Source organism: Chelon labrosus (genome assembly GCF_963514085.1).
Source record: "Chelon labrosus genome assembly, chromosome: 11".
NCBI lineage: Eukaryota > Metazoa > Chordata > Actinopteri > Mugiliformes > Mugilidae > Chelon > Chelon labrosus.
In genome coordinates this window covers 27,299,880-27,315,758 of record NC_140344.1, presented here as the reverse complement: position 1 = coordinate 27,315,758, position 15,879 = coordinate 27,299,880, and the positions used below count along the sequence as shown (strand labels likewise).

Sequence of the window (15,879 nt, the reverse complement as noted above, 5' to 3'; positions counted from 1 at the left end):
CACACACCTTATGTGTCTCCTCTCTGCTTATACACTGCCAAAAAAAAAAGGTCACACACTCTAATATTTCGTTGGACCGCCTTTAGCTTTGATTACAGCACATATTCTCTGTGGCATTGTGCAATGTCACCAGATTTACTTCCATCCAGTGTTGCATTAATTTTCCACCAAGATCTTGTATTGATGATGGGAGAGTCTGACCACTGCACAAAGCCTTCTCCAGCACATCCCAAAGATTCTCAGTGGGGTTAAGGTCTGGACTCTGGTGGCCAATCCATGTGTGGAAATGATGTCTCATGCTCCCTGAACCACTCTTTCACAATCTGAGCCCCATGAATCCTGACATTGTCATCTTGGAATATGATCCATTGATGGAATAACCTGGTCATTCAGTATATTCAGGTAGTCAGCTGACCTCAGTAATGAGAAGCTACTCATTGCATCAGTTGGGGTTAAATAACTTGATAATCACCCATGCAGTAATTATCCAATAGGAGGCTCCTACTTATTTGCTTAGTTAAATCCAGGTGGAGACTTTCTTTTTGGCCAGGCAGTGTATTTCCGTCATGCCGCGGCGTAACGGGGCGCAAATTGAGGAAGCTGGCTGAAGTGCCTTCTGTGTTTACAGAGGGACGGAAACTCCTGATCTCAGGTGTTATTAGCAGGCTGCCCCTGCACAACGAAACAAGTCCACCCATTCATTATCACGCTGGCAGGGTGGGTCCCTGTTACTCAGCGGGGTCAGGGTTGGGCGGGCCTCGGACTTAGCCACTAATTGCACAGTGACGCCATTTGTGATGTTTAGAGAAGCAAGGGATGGACTGTCTGGTTTACAATGAGATTAGTGACAGAGGATCAGATTTACATGTACAACAAAATGATTTAAAAATGATAATATGAGCTGAGTCATTCAGACCTCTTTGTAAACAGTGACAGTACTGGCTCCTTCTCAAGACGTAAATCTTCATGGTTCTAGTTCCATTTTCAGGAAAACATACCCACATATCTTTAACATAAGTGAAATATCATGACTGGTTTATTTATACATGATCTTGTGAATATTTCAGATGGTGTATGAGGGATTAGATTCAGCCAGGTATTGTCTGGTGACTTTCTTTGCCAATCACTGACGACGTTTACATGGAAAATATTTCTTCAACCTGGCTTGAAATCAATCCGATGCCAGTTAACGGTATTAATGGCTAACGCTAAATAAAATGATCTGATAAGATTGGTTTTGAAATTGGTTTTCTTTCTGCCAGAAAGCCGGTCTGAAGTCCAACCAAGAGGCAACCTGCAGGGCTAAAAAAAAAAAAAAAGTGAAGCCGACACATAGGTGCCAAAAACTTCCTTGAATTGCCTCTTTAACTAACGCCCCAAAGGCTTCCCTCTTAAAATGTTCAAATTTCACCATAGAACAAGGTGCTCCGGCTGCTGTGGAGGAACCGAAATAGAGAGAAACCAGCAGCATCAAGAGTTTACATGGTTAGTAAAGGTTTACACCACCACATCTACATCTGATTGGGCCGGGCTGTTCTGACTGAGGTGATTATCAGATCCATTCATTGCTGGTGTTGGTCTCTCTAAAGGTCGTGCTGGCTCTAATTTACTGAGCCGTGGCCTGAGGAATTGTCGTCCTGTGAGTTCATTACACGGAGAGACTGAATCCAAGCGAGACTGACAGGGTGCAAGTCTTCCAAGCCCGGCGGGGATGACAGCGAGGGATGACTCGTGTTTAACGCCCAGAGGTTATGTCTTACTTGGACTGTTGTTTGACGTTTTGGCTTCTTGCTGAGAGTTAGATTAGAAAATTGATGCCACACTCAGTCTGTTAGTTTGAGTTGGCACAAATACTTTAAATTTAAGTGTCTGTACAAATCTAACAGTCACAAGACAAAGCATTCATCTTAGTTGAGACTTTGGATGGCTGGCAGTTCAACTCTTATTGTCTTTGGACACATCCAGGCTTGCCTTTTCCAGTTTCCAAATTGTTCTGCGTATTCTCGTTGCCACATTTACTTTAAAGACATGACAGTCAATCTCCCTTTCTCAACTCTCAACTAGAAAGCAGTGAGTGTATTTTAAAAACGCTGAGCTGTTCCTTCGTCCTTTGTCCAAACACAACCAACTGATGAATATCTGAGCTCAAACGCTGAACCAAACACACATCCAGTGTTATTACACGGCGGTTGTCTGCGGAGAAATGACGCACGGCAGCATGAGCGATTTCACAGGCGATGCTGAACTGAGCTTCACATCTGGACGAGGCCGACGCGCGTTTGAGACGGAGGCGGCGCGCCACGCAGGATGTTCGCTCTGTCTCCAGCTTCACCATCATCCCAACCAGGAGATGAATAGAGGGAAACAGATGCTGCTGCTCCAGTTCCTGTCTGCCACTTCCTATTACCTCTGCAGTATATTTGTAGAAAGACACGTGTGCATGTGTGTTAGTGTCCGACACATTTAAACTTTCCTTTTCTGCTCCCGTCAGCACAGTTGGAAGCGGTGGGTGGTGTGTGTGTGTGTGTGTGTGTCTGTGACATGCTAAGCTAGCTACTGCTACCTCTAAAAGCCATACAGGAGGCTGGTTCATTGATAAGCTAAAGCATCTCATTTTCTATTTCTGACTATTTAAACACTGAATATGAGACGTTTGTGAATAGAAAATGCAGAAACTTCCCAGCAACTAGATGAGGGCAGTGATGAAGTAATAAAAATGCAAACAATATCAACATTAGCATCAATAGGATCAATGCCAAAACAAATATCCGTTGCACGTTAGATCACATCCCTGGCACATGATCATTTTAAGCTAGATTTATGCTTCTGCACCAGATCTACGACGTAGCCTGATGTGCATCTTCACAGAAATGTAATTACATGTCGCTGCGATGCCTCCAAGTAACCGTTACTCAGCATTGATTAGCTTCCCACTACATGAGCTTTTAGTACAGCTCCAACTGCCATAGCTTGATGTGCATAGAGAGACTAAACCAAGGTGAATATCCACTGACTAGAGACTGTTGGTGTGTGTACTTGTTTGTATTTCATTTTAAAAAGTCAAACGAAACGAGTAAATTTACATTCCGAAGAAGAAGAAGCTGGAGAAGTAGTAGCGACGTGGTGGTTAGCACTGATGCCTCACAGCAAGAAGGTTCTGGGTTCAAATCCATCTCTTTCTTGTGTGGAGTTTGCTGTGTCTGCGTGGGTTCTCTCCAGGTACTCCAGCTTCCTCCCACCGTCCAAAGACATGCTGGTTAGGTTCATTGGTGATTCTAAATTGGCTGTAGACTGGTGACCTGTCCAGGGTGTACCCCACCTCTTGCCTGAGAACAGCTGGGATAGTTCTCCAGAACCCCCACGACCCTTCACAGGACAAGCGGTTACAGAAGATGAAAGAAGGAATGAATGGACAGAAATGATGAAACAAGAAGTCAGTCAACTCTTGCAGGCCGCTCTCACAGACATGGATCAACATGTTCGGCACAAAGTTTTCAGATGTTTCTCGCAAATAAACCTGGTGCTTCTCCAGATTCAGAAGACAAACGGTCAGAGGAAAATTCAAATAACAAACCTTGTGTCATAAAGTCTAAAATTATCTGAATATTGTTCCAAAGTCAAGACCATAGTCCCCTTTGACCATTCATCCATTCATTCATTCATATTCTGTAACCGCTTGTCCTGTTAAGGGCCGCGGGGGTTCTGGAGCCTATCCCAGCTGTCATTGGGGCGAGAGGCAGGGTCCACCCTGGACAAGTCTCCAGTCTATCATAGGGCTAACACAGAGAGACACTCACACCTACGGCCAATTTAGAATCACCAGTTAACCTAACCAGCATGTCTTTGGACGGTGGGAGGAAGCTGGAGTAGCTGGAGAGAACCCACGCAGACACAGGGAGAACATGCAAACTCCACACAGAAAGGAACCAGACTTTATTAAGTCTAACGTTAGTTTTCTCTTTTTCATTTTAGACTCTTTCTCTTTTGGATTTAAAAATCAAAATCAAATAACATTTTTTTTCCAGTTTTCATTTCAAACTGCACCGACCCACTGTTTACCAACCTCTTACATCTGGAAACAGCATTTAAATAGCCTCCTCTGTGTCTTTCTGCTAACCTTACTGACTCTTAACGAGCATGAACTGACTCACAACCTTGAAAGATTCAGAGCGATCCTCTGGAGTCAGCATTAAGATGTTTTTATTTCATCTTGTCTATCTGATCTTTCCGCTCCATCAGTCAAGCCTTTGTCAGTCTTGTGTAACCGTATTTGCGTGTCGTTCCAGCACTTGAACCAAACATGTAAACACGTCTGGAATGATTATTTGAGCCGTTGTCGCTGGCTATGAAGCTGCAGCTCCTGCTGAGCCGATCGTGACACTCACCCACAGCGCTGCAGAGACACATCGGGTTCACAGGGACTCGCCTCCACTTTCCCCTGGAATGAAAGAATGTGATTGTAGATTAGCTCAACAGGGTGGATGTTAGGAAACAGGTGGCAATCATTAACCTCTGGGTGTCATCCAGCTACAGATTTAGACTTTCTCTGGACAGATTTCTGCTGCTCTGTGCTTCCTCGTGCATGTGTGTTTCATGCCGTTTCCTATTTGACGAACCTAATCACGCACGCCTTTTATAACGTTAAATCAAGTATAAAAATATAACAGTTAAGAGATCAAGTGAAACTACACTGACAGCTCAGAGTCGTCACTACTGGCAAAACCACACGGCCGTAGGTGGAGAGTTGGACTTGAAATGACTTTTCTTTCTGCTATGGAGGACGTCTGAATCCAGAGCAAATGATTCAGCTCCAACCAAGCGGCAGCCTCCAGGGCTGGAAGCTAACAAGGAGGTGCCAAAAACGTCCTTCAATTTGGAGCCAGCCTTCCACTTAAGGCTGGCTCCAAAACAGAGTCAGTCCCCGAAGACGTCCATGTTAAAATGTCCAACTCAACAGCAGAAGTGGCAACATGGCTCACTGGCTGTAGCCTTCGCGGCGTTGTCAAGTCCAACTTATTCCTCTAGACACAAGCGATGTGAGGTGAAGTTACGGTCAGATTGTGTTGCCAGAAGTGTTTTGATGTCAGTTTGGATTCAGTGTAACTTTAATTTTTATCTTGAGGGAATAAGTTCAGTATTTGTCTTTGGGGGTTTTGTCTGAAAAACTGCAGTTCCACTAATGTCCACTAGATGCTGGCTTCAAAAGTGAGTCCCTATAGACCTCCATGTTAAAATGTCCAACTTTACAACAGAAATAAACACGTTTACAGCTTATGGCAAATCAGCCGCAACATTATGACCACTGACTGGAGAAGTGAATAACATCGACTGTCTTGTGACAGTTCAATGTTCTGCTGGGAAACTTTTGGACCTGGCATTCATTGGTGTGGATGTTACTTAGACATGTAGCACCCACCTAGACCAGACCAGGCACCCCCACCCCATAGCAATGACTCTCCTTGATGGCAGCAGCCATCCCCAGCAGGATGCAGCCTGACACAGACACACACACAAAAACACTTTAGGAACAACTAAAAAAAACATGAAGAACAGCACAAGGTGTTGACCTGGCCTCCAAATTCACTAGATCCCAAACTGATCAAGTATCTGTGGGACGATCCACAGAGGCCCCTCCCCTCAAAGACCCCCAACTAACAACACTGTGTTGCCAGACACCACAGGACACCCTCAGAAGGCCCATGTCCATTCTCTGATGAGTCACCACAAGGGAGACCTGCACAATATTAGGAAGGTGATAATGTTATGGCTGACTGGTGTAACTGAACTGTTTAAATTATATTAAGGCTTAAAGGCCTCTGGGTTACATCTCTGAGGGTTCGTGCGTCTCTATAAATGTCTTCTATAAATGTCTTCTTCGTGTGAAACAGGGCGAGACGTTTCTCCTCGGACAAATCCTCCTGAAAAGAGAAAACTAATGCACAACACAAAGATTATAGCCCTGTCATACAGTTACTAATAGGTGTGTTTTGTGAGCTTTTGTGGTGTTCCCAAAATTCACCTCAGACATAACAATAGTTTACAGATTTAGTTTAGAATAGCCACTGTAACACATTTAAATCTCCAAGTAGGAGCTTAATGTTTCCCGTAAACTGATTGTCTCGATGACGTAGTGAAACCGTGCAGGCTAAGTGAACACAGGTATGCTAACCCCTCCGTCCACCCACGCGTTTCTGTCCAGGTTGAATGGTTTGTCTTTGATCCCCAACTACTGGGTCAAAGCGTTACGAGGTCAGAGGGTCCACTCGGAGCATTCCTCAGCTTTTAATAGGTCACCGCTGTAAACAACTTCCCCCTTGAAGAGAAAGACGGGAACATAAAAAAATTATTAATCAGAGAAAGGAAAGCTTTAGCAGGGAGGAAAAAGATACGGAAGCATTCCTGTAATCTTCCCTTTCTTCAGCTCTCACCTGCTCCTTTGTTTAACAGCCTCTGTGTTTCAGCCTACACACTCCCTCCACTACAAATCCAGTTAACTGTGTTTTCTCTCCAGGCGTGACAGATTAATACCTGCACTAAATCAAGCTCTGCAGTCATGACACTGCAGCCGCGCCATTAATGAACCGGGACACACTTGGACTTCCAGCTGAACAAAGGAACACAGGGAGGATGTGACAGAATCAACACGGAGCAATGGAAACGCAGCGCGGCTCGTCTTATATCACTGAGATGACGCATGGGCATACCTTAACGGCACAACAGTGTGACTGGCTCCTAAACACTGTGACTGGCTCCTCTCTGTTAAGACAGAGGATGAGTTAAGTTTCGGCGGATTAAGAAAAAGTATAAAATACCTTAGTGGGTTGATTTGCTATAGACGGAGAGTCTGTTAATATTTGTTCAACGTGTGGATGAAAAATGTGATCCGGAAAGGCACAATAGATTTTCCATAAAGCATCATCAACTAAGATGTGTAATGACTGTTTGGGACGAATAAACAACTAGTTGTCAAACTACTAACTTCCTGAAATCTCCTGAAAGTTGCCTGAAAAACTCCTGTTGACTTCAAGAGGTTACTGCAAGAAAACTTTCACAATCTGAGCCCCATGAATCCTGGCATTGTCATCTTGGAATATGCCCGTGAACATCAGGGAAGAAAACATCCATTGATGGAATAACCTGGTCATTCAGTATATTCAGGTAGTCAGCTGACCTCATTCTTTGGACACATAATGTTGCTGAACCTAGACCTGAGCAACTGCAGCAACCCCAGATCATAGCACTGCCCCCACAGGCTTGTACAGTAGACACTAGGCATGATGGGTGCATCACTTCATCTGCCTCTCTTCTTACCCTGATGCCCCCATCACTCTGGAACAGGGTAAATCTGGACTCATCAGACCACATGACCTTCTTCCATTGCTCCAGAGTCCAATCTTTATGCTCCCTAACAAACTGAAGCCTTTTTTTCCAGTTAGCCTCACTGATTAGTGGTTTTCTTAAGGCTACACAGCTGTTCAGTCCCAATCCCTTGAGTTCCCTTCACATTGTACGTGAGGAAATGCTCTTACTTTCACTATTAAACATAGCCCTGAGTTCTACTGTTGTTTTCTGACCACATTTCTTCCTGGAAGACGATGGTTCTCCACTATCCTTCCAGTTTTTAATAATGCGTTGGACAGTTCTTAACCCAGTTTTAGTAGTTTCTACAATCTCCTTAGATGTTTTCTCTGCTTGATGCATGCCAATGATTTGACCCTTCTCAAACAGACCAACATCTTTTCCACGACCACAGGATGTGTCTTTAGACGTGGTTGTTGAAGAAATGAGAAGCTACTCATTGCATCAGCTGGGGTTAAATAACTTGTTGCCAGCTGAAAGATAATCACCCATGCAGTAATTATCCAATAGGAGGCTTGTACCTGTTTGCTTAGCAATTATCCAGGTGCCGACTTCTTTTTTTGGCCAGGCAGTATGTTACATAATGTAAATGAATGAGCTGTAGAGGTGTTACTAGACTTTTGCTTGTGATGAGACAGAACCAGGCTTGCTGCTGATTCCTAATTATTCCTGGTTTTGGTCCTGAAAGTTTAGTGGTCAATAAAAAAAAGAAAAGAAAAATTCTTACCACAAGATGTGTTTTCTGTAGATGTTCTGGAGCTTTTGGTCTCCATCAGTCAGTGAAGTTTGGCCGGCTGTTTTGACCGACTGTAAATGTTCAGTTTCCACGTTCTTGGCAAAACTGTCATATCAGTTTTTTTTTTAATTTTTTATCTGGCTTCCAAAACCACAGTCACATCAGCAGTTGCTTCAAGTATGGGTTGAAATATCGTACACGGCAAAAAGATCTTGAATGAAAATGAAATTTGAACATCAGAAATTCATGAAGTTGCTCCCCTCGATCATCCCGGCTTTTCAGAGCAATTAAAATAAAATCTGCATTATTCAGTACCACCTACTGCGCATGGCTGTAGGTGAGGAGCCGATCAAAATACTACACTATGGTGACACTTTACTGAGATGTTAAAACGTTTATAGAAGTCTGTTGCAGTCGTGTTGCTGCACAGTTGAGATTCAATTAGTACGTTTCAGATGTCTAAGTGACCTGATAAAGTAAAAGCTAGATTTGAAGACACACAAAAGCAATGCAATCAAAGCAAACAAGAGAAAAGTTTCCTCAAAACATGACTTTTGGAGCTGTTGATGTTTGTTCCTTGTCAATTATCAAAAACATCCTGATAACATGATTCCTCTTAAGGCCGTTTATTAATGTGCAAAAACCACGGAAGCCTGACTTGGTCATATGCTCTGAGGAGGCAAAGAAGATCATCCTGACCGAGCTGGCGGTCCTGTGGGAAGACGGATGCGAGGAGGCCCACGAGAGGAAACCCTCCAAGTATCAGGACCTCGTTGAGCAGGATGGCAGACCTGGTTGTTCCCACTTGAGGTCGGCTGCAGGGGTTTCCTGGCACAGTCTGTGTGGAAGACGCTCACAGCTCTGGGAATTAGCAGGAAGGGAGAGGAAGGCAGCGGCCTGTAGGTTAGGGGAGGCAGCAGAAAGAGCATCTTGTTGCCTCTGGAATAGGAGGGAGGAGTTGAGCTGGGGGCCAGGAGGAGATGGGCGGTGACTGGCCACCACTGTCGACCCGCCAACCTGAGGGCGTTGTGGTTTAAGGTTGAAACGCAACACAATAGTTGGACACCACCTGACGACATCTTCTCCTGGCTGACAGCTACAGTCACGCAGATGTGACTGAAATAACTAGCATCAATGTAGATGTAGTCAATAGCTTGCCAATTCAAATAGCCTCAGAAAATAAACCACTGATTTGGCATTATGGATAATTAAAATTTTATTCTGGCCTATTTCATCACTTCCCCTGGAAACCTCCTGATTGTTGTTTCCATTCCTGTGTTGTATTTTCACAAATTGTCAAATTATGAATTTGCTCATTTTGTCCAGTTGTTTTCTTCAGCTGCAATGGGTTAAACTTTGCTGGAAACTTTACTGTGAAAACTAGTAAAAGCACACATCTCAGCAGAGCTCTGCTGGACTTCTGCTAAAGCTAACTAGCATTAAATGTTGTAGTTTTACAGCAGAGGAAGGAATCACTATTGTTCTAGTCCAAGGATGATTTTTTTTCTCGTTCAGCACTTTGAGGTCAGGGAAACTATGTTTGTCATCTTGGACGAGTTGGACCCTCCCCAGTATTAAAGGCACACACTGTGCACCCATCCATCCACCCTGAGCTCACTGATTATATGTGTTATATATCCAGTCTCAATTAAAATGTAATAAACATGACTGTGGGAACTGGCAACACTCTCAAGCTGTGACTGATGGGATAGAAGCTCTAACCCTGATTTGAAATAATTGCGCGGTAATTATGTGAGGCTTCGACGGCCCGACACACAGGAACAGAAACGGGGATGTCATCACGCACCGCAATGAGCCGAGTAGCCCCACAGTCTGGGACGCTCCTCCAAAATAAATTTCACCATTAAAAACAATATCAAACTTTTATTAGTGCCAAGAATCTAAGACAATAAAAAAGAGTCAATGTTCATCATGTGGATGAACTAGAGGAATAAAGAGCACCAGCAGAGAGAAAACCAGCATCAAAATAGACTGAATTCCATCTACATGTATGTGTGTATACATGCACAATCACATACTGCTGTTAGATATCAACGTCATCTATAAAATCAGATCAAAATCAGACGCCACAGCAATTTGATTTTAATCCTATGAGTTACTCATCTACTGCAGGTCCCAGGTCTCACAATTAATGTAAACATCTTATTCTTCACTTGTTCCTTCTTGTTCTTCAGTGTCAGATCAGCTTCGACTCTCTGGTATTCCTGAATGGGACGCTGGTCTGATGTCTGGACGACAACTCCCTGAAAGAAAAAGACAGGAAGCAGTGAAAATAAGTCGTCTCCTACTTAAGAGTTCTCAGCGTATTATCTGAGCAAGAAAAATAAAGGAAATCGCCCTTGACCTCCAGCAGAATTAAAGTAAACACTCTTAAATGACTCTTAAAAGATATTTTGAAACACATGTTAGCATGAAAGCACTTGGGTCACGAATATATATAAATTCCACTATGATTCATCTAATTTCTTGACGTGTTTCTGTCTGGACCAAAGATCCACGTCATCCAATCAAATATAAAAATACAAATAGAAACATTTCAACCTCTTTAATGAACGAGACCAGTAAATCTGAGTCAGATACAATCCACACTAGCATTAGCTACAGTTAGCATCATACATTATGAACAGCAAAGATGCAGGACCTTTAATAAATCCTTACTTACATTAAAACGAACATGAAACTGCTTCTCTCCCATGGTAGTGACTTCTTAATGTCTAATGCTTCAGACAAAAGAGTTACGTGCCAGCAGGAGGGAAGCGAAGAGTAGGTCATAAATAATCTAGTGACAGAAGTGATACAGCACGTTCTAGCTACACTCAACTGTAAGCGTTTAATTTGAGTTATTTACATGACTGTGTGTCTCAGTTAGAGACATACTGCAAGAGGACTGGACCAACATAAGAAAACTATTTTATTACTATTATTATTTCACCTTTCCAAGTCATTTAAATTCATGGTTTTGTTTGGTTATATGTTTCAGATAACATTTCAGTTCCAAATCTACCACCGCTCTTCTGAAATTCACATTCTCAGGAGCTCAAATGACATTTTGCTCATCTGCCAAAATCAACCGACCGAGAAAAATGGTTTCAAGTCCAAATGAACCGCAAACATTTATGCACACGCCCTGCACTTATCTAACCGAGTCCTCAAGTAAACAGCAACGTGGAGTCACATAGTGTACAAACATCCTGACAGTGTGTGGAATATTTCAGATGCCACCTGTCCTCCCCTTCCTCGTCATTTCCTCGTTTCTGTTATGAAGGAATTTCTTCACAAGAATAAACCTCAGCAGAGCAGCCTCTTTGATTCTTTTATTCTTTCTTCCTAGAAAAGAAACAAATGATTGACACTATTTGTAGAAGGCTTGTTTAAAGGTCTAGTCATGTCATCCAGGAGCAATCAGTTTCCAAAACATGACACATGTGTGACATCTTTTTGGACTCAGGGCTGTTTTGTTTTGCTCTGTCAGGCTGCCTTCACTCCACACTTCTGTTTCTTGGATTTAAATGTGTGCCGTAGCCTGTGGTGTGAGGACGTGTGAGGCGGGACTCGTGGCTGAAAGGAGATATTCGAGTGGGTCTGTGGGAATATGCTTTTTCTCAACGGTGTGTCTGATTGAGTCAGTGTTGTTTGGACCTGATAGTGGGTTTCAGTCAGCGTGTGAGAAGTGATTAGCCTGAGCAGGTTAGCTACGGTGGCTTTAGCTGCATGTGGCTGGAGACGGACCCAACCTGATGCTAAGCAGCCATTCACTGCCACCAGCGCTCAGTCTGGCCGTCCTATAACAGAAGCCTATGGAAGGACTGACAGTATGGTAATGGTGCTCCCTGACACGGGCCCCACACTATACAAGCGTAAGGTCCAAGTCAGCCTTTATAAGCGTTTAAATGCTCCACTAAGCAGCACGACCCTGTGAATCAATCATTGAGGTGGGCCCCACACTATTCAGTCCACAGCCTTTAAATGAACTCCAATAATCTCATTATAAGCAGAGAAAGCCTGTGGAGAAAATACGGTGCACCCAGCATAACCGACCCCCATAAAGAAGCAGATAGGCACAAAAAATCTAAACATATGGGACGAACAAAACCACAAATGACCAGTTAGGAGAATAATACACTCCCTGCCACCCGCGCACACGGGATCTGGACCTGCATGGGTGACAACCTGCTTAGTGTGTGCACACGTATTGGCGTGACGCAAGAGTAGTTCTATGTATTTAAGGTGGAAAGCAATATCCACTCCTCCATGCAACCATCTACCTCCAGTCTCCATTCAGTCCCTTCAGTCCCGCCATCACATCCATCACACTCAGGTTACCCCCCCTCCCCTGCTAATGCATGAAAAGAGCACTTAACTGAAAAACAAAACTGGTTGTAATCTGACAGTGCAGCATGTATGCTTCAGTTCACACATCAAGAAGAGAAGTGCCTGAGTAGGTTAGCTTTCATATAGTTTGTGTTTCCTTGTAGTTAAATCTGATGAATAGGACCTTTTGAATACAAACACCACAGCTGCTAAACTGGGCTAATCAAAACTAAACTGAACATTTTCACCAGTTGCTGTTGAAGAGTAGCTTAAGTGTTCGCTGTCATCCGTTTGACAGCTGGCGAAACAAACACATGTGAGTAGTTGGAGCTTCACCGTGTCCCTGGAGCAGTTAAATACTTTGGAACCAGTTCAGGTTTAATTTGTCACGCCTGTCACACACAGTGAGACTTTCTAACTTCATACCGTTGGCTTCCACTGAAAATGACTTGCAGTCTATTACGTTTTAGCTGGCAGCGTGAACATGGCATTAGTCTTGATGCAGCATACTCATAGTTTAAGATTTCCACTAGGCCCCAGGTTGGAATTTATACATATTATTCATTAAGATGTTCTATTTTCAGATAGACAGATAGATCTAGAGTTGGAGTTAAGGCAGTTCATTTTTACATCTTAACCAGCTGTGCACTAAACTCTCTAGATTAAATAAGTAACTAAACAGTTGTATTGTCTCTAACTGTCTCTAGTCTTATAATTATGTAGTTATTTACCGTTAAATAAGATGTTACCACATGACTCAACCAAAGCTTCATAAATGTATATAGCATACAACAGGTATAAACAGACCTCCCTAAAGAGTGTCCTCATCCTGTTTAGAAGCTGCATCCGTCCATAGATATCACCCACAGTTTTGGTTTATCCCGTTATCAAATGTTGCCACGGACCAGAAACAAGAGAGCCAGAGACATGGCTCTGTTTAGATCTACTGGAGTTAAAGCTCCAGCTCCTATCACCCCTGCATCTGTCAAAACATCCCCTAAACCTGATAGAGCACAATGAAGCTGATACCATCCATGTCTACCGGGGCCCTGCACACTGCGCTCTCTTGACATGTCAAGGCCTGACAGTCTACGCTGAATGACACCAACTGGCCCTGAGTTTTGTCACTAATACAGAGCTCAGTATAGGTTTCAAACTAGTTTCCGTTCATAAGAGGCCACAATGAAACTGTTAAAACATTTAGGGTCGGTGTCAAGTTGGGACTACAGTGGGGTGGGAATAATTTAGAGTGAGGTGGCTGAGTAACGTAGCCAGGTTAAGCTCAGCCTGACACACACTCATACATTGAGTCGTGTAAAGCCTACTGTGTGTGTGGTACAGTAACGGGGAAGTGTTAGCCAGGTAACATCAGTCAGGTGAACTGAGCTCAGGTTGCTTCTGTTTGTAGGAGGCCATGTGAGGGAGTGTACAGACGATCAGGACATATTAAAGGGTTAGATGCACAGCATGCACACTGTATACAAATAAATATATATATTTGTACACAATACACACGGTTGTATGTGAATATATACATACAGGCACAAGCAGCACACGCGGACAAGAGCCTTAATATCAAGAGCAGACATCCATCATGCATAATTTAAATTCAATTACACTGCAAGGAGTCGACAGGAACTGGAGAAAGACAGCCAGGCAGACGTACTGTGCTCTGCTCTGCTCCTTTGTCGTGACTTCGAGTCATTTCAGTTACTCAGCTCTTTCTGCTTTAACTGACTCCTTAGCACAGAGATGCATCAGCGACACCTAACACCAGCGGCCAATTCACCTCAGAGAGCCACAGTGTTAACGCAGTATGGCCTCTTATATTGGTACGGCAGATTTTTGGCTCATTTTATTTTTAATAGTCTATAAAATTTCCAAAGACTGTGGAGAAGGGCTAACATGACATCCACAACGTTTCAAAACCATACAACGCCAAGTTTCTTATAGTATAAAACAGATTTTCTGGTTGTAAACGCTAACGACTGCATCTCAGGAGCTCAAATTACATTTTGCTCATCTGCCAAAATCAACCAACCTAGAAAAAGTCCAAATGAACCACACACATTTATGCACACACCCTGCACTGATCTAACCGATTCAGAGCGTAGGAAAACAGCGGTGTGGAATAATACGGCGGACAAACATCCAGAAAGTGTGTCAGCATCAAACCAGATGGAAGTTCTGAAATATTTCTCGTGGCACCTGTCTTCACAAGAGCAGCCTGTTTGCTTTAATTCTTATTCCCAGATACGAGACAACACTTGTGAAGGGCATGTTTAATCGTCTAGTCATGTCATCCAGGAGCAAATCATTTCCAAAACATGACACGTGTATGACATCTTTTTTGAACTCGGTGTGACTCTGTCTTTAATGTCAGGGTTGTTTTTCTCTGCTCTGTCGACCACTTATAACCCTGCCTGCCTTTAATCCACGCGCTATAAACTGCACTTGTGTTTCGTGGATTAAAATGTCTGCCTTAGCCTGAGGAGTGAAGATGTGTGAGAGAGGACTCATGGGTCAAAGAGATATATGAGTGGGTCTGATTGAGTCAGTGTAGTTTCTTCAGTGTGTTCTGCATATCCTTTATAGCTAACCATTTATATATATATATCATGTATATACTGTACCACTAAATTTTATATCAATTCCATTCATTAACTTTTTTGTTCTTGCTGTCAGTGTAGGTTTTCCCCAGAAATGAACTTCATACAGAATATTGTCTACATGAAGCTGCAACCCTTGGAGCCAACAACTGCAGTACCGTGAATGTCCACTTGAGACTGACACCAAAAGTGAGTGATATAAACATATTTACAGCCTGGTACAAAAACAGTTTTGGTCTCTATGGCGAAATCCACAATTTATGACAATTTTTTAAATTACATGAAGCTTAAAGTTATGCATAAATAAGGAAGTGGCTGCTTTGAGTGACAGGTGGGTGTTCTCACAGGTCGCTAGCTGTCTGCCTCGGTCATACCTGACCGCCTCAGCTCCGCTCACGCTCAAATTCTCTGCCCATTTTTGAATTAGCAGGGAATTAGATGAAGACAGACACAGCCAAGATGGCGACGCACGGTGGAACCACACTGAGCTTCAAAACTGCTAAACCTACTGGTGAAGTCAAAGAGGGTTTATCCATCTTTATACACAGTCAATGATCTAAACCAGGGGTGTCAAACTCATTGTAGTTCAGGGGCTACATACAGCGCAATTTGATCTCAATGGGGCCGGACCAGTAACACAGTAGCGTATTAATCTATCTAAAACATTTCCCTTTGTTTTAGTGCAAAGAAGAACAAGTACGATATGAAAATGTTCACGTTTAATGAACTGTACTATTACAAAACATGCAATGAGCAACAGGACATTTCTTAAGAATAAGAAGTGCAATTTCTAAGTCTAGGTCTTAGTGTTGTCTTATGTCCATAACTCTTACTAAAACAGTG

The 15,879-nt window shown here is 43.1% G+C and overlaps 1 protein-coding gene across 1 annotated transcript in view; it reads right to left on the bottom strand.

Moving 5' to 3' along the window:
- Nucleotides 1-9,777: 9,777 nt before the first annotated feature.
- Nucleotides 9,778-15,879, bottom strand: part of LOC311495432 (uncharacterized protein) — a gene marked incomplete at its 5' end in the record, with an annotated part of 57,711 nt that continues 51,609 nt past the window's right edge. Inside the window, one exon of the mRNA XM_084554866.1 lies at nt 9,778-10,359. Within this exon, the coding sequence (XP_084410992.1) occupies nt 10,293-10,359 (67 nt within the window). The 3' untranslated portion in view covers nt 9,778-10,292. The remainder of the gene's footprint in view (nt 10,360-15,879) is intronic.